Source organism: Rutilus rutilus, assembly GCF_951802725.1.
Source record: "Rutilus rutilus genome assembly, chromosome: 16".
Taxonomy (NCBI): Eukaryota; Metazoa; Chordata; class Actinopteri; order Cypriniformes; family Leuciscidae; genus Rutilus; species Rutilus rutilus.
The window spans coordinates 426,061-438,743 of record NC_140224.1 but is presented as its reverse complement, the minus strand read 5'-3'; the positions used below and the strand labels follow the sequence as shown (position 1 = coordinate 438,743).

Sequence of the window (12,683 nt, the reverse complement as noted above, 5' to 3'; positions counted from 1 at the left end):
TTGCACATCTCATAAAAATAAAATAAATAGAAAATAAAACAGGTTTGTTGTGAACTCTATTCTGGGAAGTGCCGTGTGAAGAGCTGGTACGGGATTCTCTCACGGAAAATGGAAAACCCGGAACAGTGGAGCGGACTCGTGTGGAAATCTCCGTTCGTTTCTTGTACATGTAAAACTCAAGCTTTGGCTTCTTTGGGAACGACCTTCGGTGACACAAACTAACAAACTACTCGACATTAAAGGGTCGTGAACTCAGAAGTTGACATGTAAGAGGCCAGTGTACTATAAAACATACTGTAAGTTTCAGAAATTGAAACTTTCTTGTTAATCTTTTATTGAAACCAAGCTGCCAAAGCGACTCCGTGTATTTCACCTCCGGGCTTTCACTACCTAATAGAGATGCATATTTCGGCATAAGACTAAACAGACAGAAGAGCTTCAAGAACAAGATCACAGGATTTCAGATCAATCGTTTGTTATGGACAGATGTTTTCAGTCATTAAGCAGAGATATAGAAGCACGTTACCTTTGGCGTGACTTCGGCCCAGCGTCACAAAGCCAGAGGAGATGAAGTTGTGCAGGTCGTGTCCGCCTCCTCGAGTGCTCTCCTTCAAGTAATGAGCTCCTGTGAACGACAAGTAGAAGATCATCATGTAGAAGATCATCATCGTCACGTTTAGAAGATCATCATCACATGTAGAAGATCATCGTCACATGTAGAAGATCATCATCACATGTAGAAGATCATCATCACATGTAGAAGATCATCGTCACATGTAGAAGATCATCGTCACATGTAGAAGATCATCATGTAGAAGATCATCATCACATGTAGAAGATCATCGTCACATGTAGAAGATCATCGTCACATGTAGAAGATCATCATCACATGTAGAAGATCATCATGTAGAAGATCATCATCACATGTAGAAGATCATCATCACATGTAGAAGATCATCATCACATGTAGAAGATCATCATGTAGAAGATCATCATCACATGTAGAAGATCATCATCACATGTAGAAGATCATCATCACATGTAGAAGATCATCATGTAGAAGATCATCATCACATGTAGAAGATCATCATCACGTTTAGAAGATCATCATCACATGTAGAAGATCATCATCACATGTAGAAGATCATCATCACATGTAGAAGATCATCGTCACATGTAGAAGATCATCGTCACATGTAGAAGATCACTGCAGTTCTTCCAGAGTAAACACCCGTCAGAAGCAGAACAGGACAAATCCCCAGTGCATTTCAAGACTTATGACTTTCCATAATTCATAGGTAAAGTCACCTTGTCCACACAACAGAATATTAGATGCTGGCACTGTCTGAGGTCTTATATTAATTCCTGACGTTCTAATCATCAATGAAATAGCAGCATAACGATAACCTTGAGCACCATCTGGGCTTTAGTGAAGCGTTCACTCTAACATGAGCATCATATCTGCGTGTTTCTGGGCTTTAGTGAAGCGTTCACTCTAACATGAGCATCATATCTGCGTGTTTCTGGGCTTTAGTGAAGCGTTCACTCTAACATGAGCATCATATCTGCGTGTTTCTGGGCTTTAGTGAAGCGTTCACTCTAACATGAGCATCATATCTGCGTGTTTCTGGGCTTTAGTGAAGAATCCAAATGCTCTTCATTCCCAAAACTGTTCACAATGTCCACCCACAAATGAGTATTCTGACATAAATGATGTATTCACCATTATGTTGTTTCAGACCTGTTTGCACTTCTCTTTCTTCTGTGGAACACAAAAGAAGATGCTTTAAAAACCGGCATTACAATACTATTGCACACCGTTGCAAATGCAAGTTTAATTGGAACAATTTCATTTAAACTTTAGACAAAATATTTTTTACAAATCTTATGTTGAGTATCATATTTGATCCATCAGGCTTTTCTGGCTCATAGTCTGATATAGTGAGAATACAGAGGAAAAAACAGCTCCATTTTATTCAGAGGATCAAACTGAGCAGAAATATGCAATTTGGTGCAGATGCTGATATTCATATAGATTCTGATGCTTGTCGTGTAAATCAGTGAGATCTTTATAGCAGTAAAGCAGATACTGACATAAAATGCATATAAATATCATGTGTCACTCTTTATCTGCCAATAATGATGCTCATGATTTTTCTAAAGAATGATGTATGATAATCAAGTAAACCTCAGTCACTTCAGTCCAGTTTAAATATATATCTTACAATATGAAAGTTATGCTTGTGTTTACTTGATAAAACCAGGTCAGATCTGACAGCAGAAAGACGTGTGAATCACGAGCTGAAGGACGTTTGCACACTTATACTAAAAGACTTTTACTTGATAAAAGAGTCTAACTATCAATCAGACGTCAGAAGGTTGTGTGTGACCGGTTTATCACTGGGTAAATGCCCACTGTTATGATTGGCTAACGTCACTGCATAGGGAACACTATAATCGCCCACTCGCTATGACACGCGAGCAAGTGTTTTTAAAACATTATCCTCATAAAACCATCATTTACAGACGAAGATTATGAAATCCTTTACTGATGGTTTGTGGTGCGATGATGCACAACTATTGGTTGACGTCTTGCTCTGGAGGCGGGAATATGCAAATGTTTCTGCCAGTGTGAAGTCACAGATCACCCAATATCAAAACCAGCTGTTTTTGGAGCTTGATTAAATAAATGCTTTTTTTATAACGAGGAGGATGTTTTAAAGGAATAGTTCTTCAAAATGAAAATTCTGTCATTTACTCTCCCTCAAGTTGTTTCAAACCTGTATGAGTTTCTTTCTTCTGCTGAACACAAAAGAAGATATGTTGAAGAACGTCGGTAACCAGACAGTCGTTGGACCCCATTGACTTCCATAGTAGGAAAATAAATCCTCAACTGTCTGAAAAATATCTTCTTTTGTGTTCAGCAGAATAAAAGAAACTCATACAGGTTTGAAACAACTTTAGGGAGCGTAAATGATGACAGAATTTTCATTTTGAAGAACTATTCCTTTAAGCTCTGAAACTTGCAGGATATTTTAATGGTACAAAAGTCCTCGTACAGTATATGTCAAAAGATCAAAGCAAATTTGATTTCTCATGTCATGACCCCATTCATTAATATATCCAATAAATCCACCACTATTTAGAGTCAATAAGGTGTGCTTTTGAAAGCTAAACGAGAAGCACAACAGGAAGAACGAGGCTGAAGAATCAAAAGGTTGAGCTGTAGGAAACACTGAGTTAAAATGTTGTTTACAGAGTCTGTCAGATTCTCATACTGAGAGCCAGTGTGTTCAAAGACGCTTTCGCTTCGGATCACTAGGAACAGTTGGACAAACAGAAAACAACAACACAACCAGGGGCGTCGGCCTCGGGGTAAAACCAGTACTGATTACCAGCGGCCCCAAGGGGAGAGAGGGCCCTGGAAAAGTCTGGAATATATTTTATTTTACCTGGATATTTTCAGTTCATAATTAAATTTCATAATGAATGTCAGATAAAATGTAAAGTTAGTGTATTGGCTGAATAACTTGGTTGATTGACTGACTACATTTTTTGTACACAAAAAGTAAAGACTATCTAAGGTCTCACGGTCCCACCCCTTGCTAATGTGCCAAATGGTTTAGTCCATCTGCACGCATTTTGTTTATGCTAGTTAGCTGAGCATCTGGTGGAGCGCAAACTTCTGCTGTACAAATGTCTTTCTCAAAGAAAGCCACCAAAAAAGAAAGAAAAAGAAAAAGAAAACAAAATGAGGGGAAACAATTGGTAACTGACTTCTTTTCAAAGAAAGGTGAGAACAAACTAGAACACGAAATCTATAGTGCTAAACTGCTTGAATATCTCCACGGTCGTTAGTGCTAAAACCACTGAAAGAGCAGAAGATACACTTTCAGATGATCATTTGGTTATAAATGTAATCTGAGGTAAAGGCTAAATAAATAAACTGTACACTAACAATCCTGTTTGCAAACAACACACCATTATAATAGGCTAATTTGAAACAATTTTAAATTAATAGGCTATAATATCTAAAATTAGCTTTGTTTTTTTCTCAGTACAAAAACTGCTAAACTTTGACAAAAAGTAACTTTTATTGTTATAATTGTGATTTCATAATATGTAGATATGAATGGAAAAACCTGTGAAAAGATGTTTTTTAGTTTTAAACTTTCAGTACTTTTAGAGCTCTGCAGCCATCTACTGGTTAAAGTGACTGATTTTGTTACTCTTAAAACTGCATTTTCCAAAATATGATCAAAAAATCTTACACTAAACCATGTCAAATTATCCATGTTATCCCCATGAATGAAATTTAGAAATGTGGGTCTTTTATAAGGTGAATTTTACATAAAAAAACTGTAAAAAAATATATTTGAATTTATTCATATAAATTTTGTGGAGTAAAAATGTCCAAATGTGGAGTAAAAATATTAATAAACTGAGTAAAATTACATTTGTTTTAAAAAAAAACGAAACAATTATTTTGTTACAAAATTACATTTAGTTGCTCTGAGATATGTACTCACAAGGCATTTGCCCACCGGCAACTATACTTGCCATTTGGACTTTTTGGCTAAGTATACAAAAAACTATAGATCTCTTGTAAGATTTGTTTTGTTTGGATGATTCAAGAGACCTTCATGATTATGTGTATATATATATATATATATATATATATATATATATATATATATCAACAAAAAAATACTTATTAGTAACATGACAATGACCTTTCTTTGGGAGGGTTTGCCTTCGCCATGCTTCCTGGAAGTAGGGGTAGGAAGTTGACAGCCTCATGTGACCGGAAGGAAGTGAATACCTATTTTTTTTAAATCCTTTATTTGGTTGTTTGCTTGCATGTCATTGAGACATAAAACATGGATAATCTCTAGAAAAATGACAACTATACACTGCGGCAACTATAGTTGCTTATGGGCTTAAATGGGTTAAACTTAGTAACCACAGTAAAGTAGGCTAGAGAATGTTGGGAAAGGAGGTTTGAAATGTGTGTGGACATATGCACATATGACAAATTATTAGGCTACTCTAAGCATTACAGTTAATAGTTATTACCCTAAAACATCTAGGCCTCCAGATTCATGTGTACAGAGGCCAGATTATTTCTGAGGAACATCAGGACCGCCTGTGCACAGGGCCCGGGATGTCGTGCTACGCCCCTGAACACAACACTGAGGTAAGAGTCAGATCTGACACAATAAAGAACGCAATAAAGCCACGATAACATTCTCTCACTCGAAACCCCAAGAACCCCGAGCATCTCTTGCTCAGGTGAGCCGCCTTGTCGAGAATTCATTATGCGCTGCCGTTACTGACTATGAAGCTGAAATTAACAGGCAGTTATTTTGCACCCCTAAGGAAATCCCCAAAAGTGCTCAGAGAATCTGAGATGCAGTTTAAATGAAAATGGCTTCAGAGCCGGAAACCATTAGCGAGAGTCCTTGAAGCTGCGCTTTGACCCGCGTGTGTTCGAGGAGGAACACTGTCTGTGTGTGAGGATGATGCTGAGGCCTTGCAAACCACAGGGAGAAATACACTCACACTTTATGGCCCGTCCAACTTTGATAATAATTGCTAAGTGTAGCGATGAAGAGGCTATAAGTTCAAAGATGTGTAGAGCTGTATCATTATGGAATTGCCCATTGGCGCTCCACATCTTAATTAAACTAATTACATTATAGTTTAATAAGCCAGACAAATTTTATGCATGCAATGCTGATCTCTTAAAGCAATATTTGAGTAAATACACACAAACGCCTACAGAAACGCATTCACTGCGCTTCGTTCTTTCTTTCTTTCTTTCTTTCATCGCTTATTTGGGGAGAAAGGCTGTGTTATTATTTGTTCAGGGATATTTCTAATCTAATATATTATGCATGCATGTTTTCACTGTCAAATCACTCTTTAGTCACTTGAGATTCAGTGTGAATCCCTCTATAAGCAAAGCATTTTTTACACTTCGTCACGGCTGCCATTTTGAAACAATATTCAGTATGATTCGATAAAGAGAGTCCGGTTGTGTTTCATAGCATAAAAACTCTAATTATTCACAGACAGTGAAAACCAAGATCGTGTCGTAAACATCATTTTGGACCAAAGTCTTTCCCTGCAGTGAACTCTCTTGTGCATCAGTGCGTGTGAACGTGTTTTTCTCTGTGAGCTGATTCAGGAAAACACTGGCCCTTAACATCGACCCGGGACCGGCCCGCTCTCTGAGGAAAACACTGGCCCTTAACATCGACCCGGGACCGGCCCGCTCACTGAGGAAAACACTGGCCCTTAACATTGACCCGGGACCGGCCCGCTCACTGAGGAAAACACTGGCCCTTAACATTGACCCGGGACCGGCCCGCTCTCTGAGGAAAACACTGGCCCTTAACATCGACCCGGGACCGGCCCGCTCACTGAGGAAAACACTGGCCCTTAACATTGACCCGGGACCGGCCCGCTCACTGAGGAAAACACTGGCCCTTAACATCGACCCGGGACCGGCCCGCTCACTGAGGAAAACACTGGCCCTTAACATTGACCCGGGACCGGCCCGCTCTCTGAGGAAAACACTGGCCCTTAACATCAACCCGGGACCGGCCCGCTCTCTGAGGAAAACACTGGCCCTTAACATCGACCCGGGACCGGCCCGCTCTCTGAGGAAAACACTGGCCCTTAACATCGCCACGGGACCGGCCCGCTCTCTGAGGAAAACACTGGCCCTTAACATCAACCCGGGACCGGCCCGCTCTCTGAGGAAAACACTGGCCCTTAACATCGACCCGGGACCGGCCCGCTCTCTGAGGAAAACACTGGCCCTTAACATCAACCCGGGACCGGCCCGCTCTCTGAGGAAAACACTGGCCCTTAACATCGCCCCGGGACCGGCCCGCTCTCTGAGGAAAACACTGGCCCTTAACATCGACCCGGGACCGGCCCGCTCTCTGAGGAAAACACTGGCCCTTAACATCGACCCGGGACCGGCCCGCTCTCTGAGGAAAACACTGGCCCTTAACATCGACCCGGGACCGGCCCGCTCTCTGAGGAAAACACTGGCCCTTAACATCGACCCGGGACCGGCCCCACACACAGCTCAACATCAGCTTCTGGAATAATGCTGATTACCACAAAAGGAATTTAGAGTAAAAACAAAGAATAATTCTGAAAAACCCAAATCTGTCTTACACTTACGATAGAAGTGCATGGGTCAAAATATAAACTCTGTCTCATTAGTATAGCCACAACACAAACAGAAGACCTGCTGCCATGAGTGTGGGTGAGAAAGAAAAAGCTTATTATCCTTGTGTAACAGATAATTCCAATTATACCTTCACTGCCATGACAAAATAACGACTAAAACCCCGAAACGACCATGAGAACAACTTTACAGCTCAAATAATACACACTCTTTAGCTGTTTTATCATTATAAGCATCACATTTTTGTTTAAATCCTCCAAAATTGGCCTCACTGTAACCCAACATTTGGAGGAAAAATTTTTTTTTGCTTTTGTGGTCGTCATCATCATCATCATCATCATCATCATCATCATCATCATCATGTCACAAATGCTGTCAAACTCGTATTGCAACAGCTGATGAATGGAGAAAAGATCTCGAGCGTTTCATCACCTCCGCTGCCATATCGACCCTGATCCCAGGTCAGGGGTCAAGCGCTCTTACTTACGTCATCCTGCACTTCAAGGTCACTTTGTAATGAGGATAAGGAAAATATGCAGTATAAATCTCCCTTAAAGTGCTTTATAAGGGGTTTCAGGAGCTATAGATCTGCTGGAGAGATTGGTGTTCAACATAAATCTCCTTCGGTTTGTGGTTGTTGCCATATGAGTGACATTTATCTCCCTTAAGTCAAAGCTGCCATTTGTGCGATCATAACTCATGAGAACGTCCAACAAAGTCCCTCCGTGACCTTGAACATAATGAAATTCAGCACAGCCTTCAATCCCAACACGGCAGAGAGGGTGCGGATCTGAACGGCTCATCCGGAATGGACTCCCATGTAAATATGGCGGATGTTAACATGCGGATCACGTGACAAGAACACATGCTGCAATGAGAACAACATGATATATAACCCATCTGACTGACAGCCCAGACAAGTAAAAGATGTCTAATAGCCGTCCACACACAGCCCAGATGTCTAAAACAAGGCACAATTTTGGGCTGTCAGTGAAAATGTAATAGACGTCTAACCCAGAGCCCAAGAATACACTAGTCATCAATTACATAACAATGAGTGGAGAAGTGAAATTACTGAGTGAAGAAATTAAACCAAACACCTTGTAATCACTGTTTACTTTGCTTACATGATGGAATATAATACACAAGTTATTTGGGCAAAAATGACATGAAACCAAATTCAAGGTTATTTTGTCTAGAAGTGTGTCACTCACAGCCGGACTACATCGGCTCTATAGTGAACCGAGACGGTGAAATGGCGGCTATTGCATGCTGGGAGGCGTCTGGCACACGGTCTGAAACACACGCAGTCCAACACGAGCCCCTGATACACATGCTCACATTAACTGTGACTGAAGCTTGTCCAAAGCCTACCCAGTGTCCAACAGAGACGGCTTTTAAGGCATCATAGGAGGTGCAGATGCTAACACTCTTCCAAACATAGCTTGTTTAGTTAAGATGCCAACTCTGATGTCTCACTTTGGCAAAATACTCGGACTGCAATCCCAGAGTACATGCATTCAAGAAAGAAAAAAATTCAAGATGGCGGATGAGACGAGAAATGCTTTACAAATAATAAAAAATACAATTTCATGCTAAAAACTATCTATTAAAAACAGTTCAGTGTAATTAAAACAGATTGTTATTTGTTCATGCAATGTGTTTTAATGATTATGTAGATTGTTCCAAATTGTCCACTTGGGGACATTTAATATCCTACAATAATATTGATCTCCTGTATTGACACCATTATATGAGAACTGAACTGAATCACGGTTTCTCCAGAGCGGATATATTATATAAATGAACTAAATTAATAACTTTTTTACAACAGAAATGAACCATCACTGAACTTAAGCTGGACTGTGACGCTGTTTTCTTCTAGACACAATCTTTGTTGCACTATTTTCCTGTTATCTCTGTAAAGCTGCTTTGAAAGCGCTATAGAAATGAAGCTGACTTGACTTGAGGTTGTGTGATGGTTAGGATCACTAGCCTTTGGAACAGAGCTCAGGTAAATCAGTCAAGTGTTTCATTAAAGTGACCGAACACAACAGCCCTGGAGAAGCCGGCATAATGTTAGATTGGCATCAGGCCGCTCACCGTGATTGGATTTGGAGCTGTGGACGGGGGTGTAGTGGTTTTTGGAGCCCGTTCGCTGTGGCGTGTCGTCTTTGGAGGAGCTGTTCATCGCAGCAAAGTTCTCACAGTCGTACTGAGATATAGGAATCGGTCCTTGTTGTCTAAGTATATCTGCAAGGGCTCTGTGGAGAATCGGAGAAATACATCAGCTTACAGCGTTCAGGTGAAAGATCACCTCCAGATACTCTACTCTAATCTGACTGGATTTGTAGAGAAAGAAAGAAAGAAAGGTCTATAAATAAGTGTTAATCATCAGTGAGCCTCGTCTCAGTCTTGCACCTGGAAATACTGGAAGCCCAGAGGATCTGAACTCGTTCGCTCTGCTCATGTTTACCGTTACCTGAGAAATTCAATTATTTGTGCATTAGTTTCCCTGCAGTGGCTGAACTGACAGAGGAGTCAACAGCACACGTTCACATTACATACATTTTCTGTTTGTTTGTTTGCTTGTTTATTCGTGCGCTCCAGTGTAGACTATATAATACAGGCCAGTTTTAGCAGATGTCCTTTTCAAAGCAAGAGCAAGACGTCCGGCTAAATAGCATTTTTTACGTTCACCTGTGACCATGTAATGTGAGTCGAAAGCTCTGCGTTCCAGCCGTTCACATGGGATGGAGGAAGAAATGTTGCAATTCTGCATTATATTATCACATTATTCTACACTCTCAAACATAAAGGTGGTTTTGCAGCAATGCAACAAAAGGACCAAAAAAAAAAAAACCCAGACGTGAGATAATAGACATTATGAAACCATAATTTTTTTTACATTCACAAAAACTTTGCAATTAAAATGCTCGATGATGCCGTGGACACACACTCCTGCTATACGAACCCTGAACCCTCTCACTCAAACACTGAACGAGGGCTGTTTGCTTGGCTCTAGAGCGACTGGTGCATATTACAACTCGTATTGCAATTTTGCTCACACACACAGCCCTGTAAGAGTGTGTGATGCTCTACATGGAGGAACAACAGAGAGACTGCAGATGGCCAGATCTCTTCTATCCAGAATTTCAGCATCTTGTTATGATGTCAGAGAACTAGTTTAAAGTTTCTTTAGTATGAGACTGAAGGTGCTCACCTGTGAATGTTCATTTCCTGAGGAGGTTGGGTTGCTTTGTCATACGCGACTTTAGTGGAAACCCCAAGGACTATAATAAAAGCGATGACCCCACAGGTGATGTAGACCGCGGTGTTGGTTTGGTCCATGCTGGGGTCGTAGGTATCACCTGTTGGGATAGGTGAAGGGGGCACAGTTTTCACCCAGTCGGGCTTGTGGTAATTCTTGCATGTTCTCTGGTCTAACCGGTTGCCTTTAAACTGGCAGCAGAAGCGCAGGTAGCAGGACCCGCAACAGTACCGGTGATCGGTGTTATTGCACTCGAACTCTACGTCTAACTGGCCGCTCACGTCGTAGTACCCGAGGCAGGTCTCGTGCGCGCGCGCCTGGGTGACGCGCTGCGTGGACGCGGGCGTCGCGACGGTGGTTCCGTTCAGTTCCTTCGGTTTCTGCGTTCTTTTGGGCGCAGGTTTGGCTCGTTTGGCAGTCAGGGTGCAGAACACGTTGAGCGGGTCCAGATAAATGAGCAGCAGCAGAAAGTGTCGAATCCCCATGGCGCGGCGCGTCGGGAACGCTCGCGGTGGCTTCGGCTTCAGGCGCGTTGATCCTCTGCGGTCCGCATGCCTGATGATGTGCAGATTCCGATGAAAGGCGCCATTCATTCACAGAGATATCCTCCCCTCATCCTGTTTTAGTCAGTCACTGGGAGTCACTGGGCGTCACTGGTGGATCTCCGACGAGCTCCAGTCAAACCAGCCTTTACACGTCACTATCCATCTCGCTGTGGAAGAAGTAGAGACGAACTTAATTGTTAGCTAATTAAATGATTAGACACTAACTCTGACAAATGTATCAACGAGCTCACTCGCATCATTGCTAGATTTCTTTCTATTTTTTTTCTACTCATGGGTAATATTTTATCTATCATCGCATTTCTTGTGGTACATTCTGTTTCCCGAATTTTTAAACTGCATATGGCAATATATCGGTCTGATATAGCAAACGATGTGCCTGATTTACAGTTGCATGTGCATTCGATGCATCATAGACAAACTATAGGGACAATAATATGACTTTACATGGAAAACAATCGAATGCATTAAAAGCTATTTTATGTTGACTTCGATTGTGGATTTTTTTTTTCTTTTCTTTGAAATGATATATATAGATATAGCCTACACATTGATTTTCTATCATTTCCTTACATAAGCTAAAAATCTCGATAACAATATACAAACAATAAAATCGCGTTCCAAAATGATAAACACGTATATTACTGGTTTTCATCGCTTTTATGCGGTTATATAATGAGTGCAGTCATCCTTCCTCAGCACTTACCGTGACTCTCTGCTTCAGTCGGGTGTGTGGAGTGTGTGTGGCAGTCAGTCTCCTGTCCCGAACACACTCACACACTCACTGACGGTCCGCCTACAGTCTCTCGACCGCTCCTGCATCAAACACACACTCTCTCTCTCTCTCTCTCTCTCTCTCTCTCTCTCTCTCTCTCTCTCTATCTCTCTCTCTTTCTCTCTCTCTCTCTCTCTCTCTCTCTCTCTCTCTCTCTTTCTATGGGTCTTAATTTCCTCCCTACACACATTGCCACACCTATTCATCAGCTCTTATTACGCGCCATTTGATATAGTTGCAAAGCCTTTTTAAATGAATAGAACATTGCATGGATTTATTTCATCTGTGTGCGGAAAGTGCTGAACAAAATCTGCAAACAGCACTGAATAGATTTCCTTTAGCAGTCTGAATCCTATCTCTCGCTCCTGCACACGTTCATTGATTTCAGTTCCTGCAGACTTTTTGCCAGTCCTGGAAAACAGCAGTCATATGAAGACACTCGAAGCATTAAAAGGTTGTTGTGTGACAGACTGAAGGAATACATGCGCCCTGCGCTGGATTATATGTGTGTTCAGGACTCTCTGTACATCAGTCTAGTTGTTCTATGTCCCATGAATCGCTCCTCTGCACCTTAAAGTTATGCCCCTTTTCACAAGATGTAATATAAATCTGGGTTAGGGTTAGGGTGTCCCCAGAATGTGTCTGTGAAATTTCAGCTCAAAATACCAGATCATTTATTATAGCTTGTCAAATTTGCCCCTTTTTGGGTGTGAGCAAAAATGTGCCGTTTTTGTGTGTGTCCCTTTAAATGCAAATGAGCTTTAGCTCCGCCTCCGTTCAGAAGAGGGCGGAGTCTTTTCACGAGCTTCAGAAACTCCGGCAATAACAAAACAGGCCAATCTCACTCATCCAGAATCCCAGAATAAC

General features: G+C 41.4%; 1 protein-coding gene across 5 annotated transcripts in view; it reads right to left on the bottom strand.

Moving 5' to 3' along the window:
* Nucleotides 1-11,830, bottom strand: part of LOC311305950 (shisa family member 6) — an 86,574-nt gene extending 74,744 nt beyond the window's left edge. For all 5 annotated transcript variants that reach the window (XM_084434003.1, XM_084434004.1, XM_084434005.1 and 2 more), the window contains exons 1-4: nucleotides 11,748-11,830; nucleotides 10,431-11,190; nucleotides 9,311-9,471; nucleotides 527-625 (exon numbers count right to left, since the gene is read on the bottom strand). In XM_084434003.1, coding sequence (XP_084290129.1) covers nucleotides 527-625; nucleotides 9,311-9,471; nucleotides 10,431-11,071 — 901 coding nt within the window. In that variant the 5' untranslated portion in view covers nucleotides 11,072-11,190; nucleotides 11,748-11,830. The remainder of the gene's footprint in view (nucleotides 1-526; nucleotides 626-9,310; nucleotides 9,472-10,430; nucleotides 11,191-11,747) is intronic.
* Between the last annotated feature and the right edge of the window lie 853 nt (nucleotides 11,831-12,683).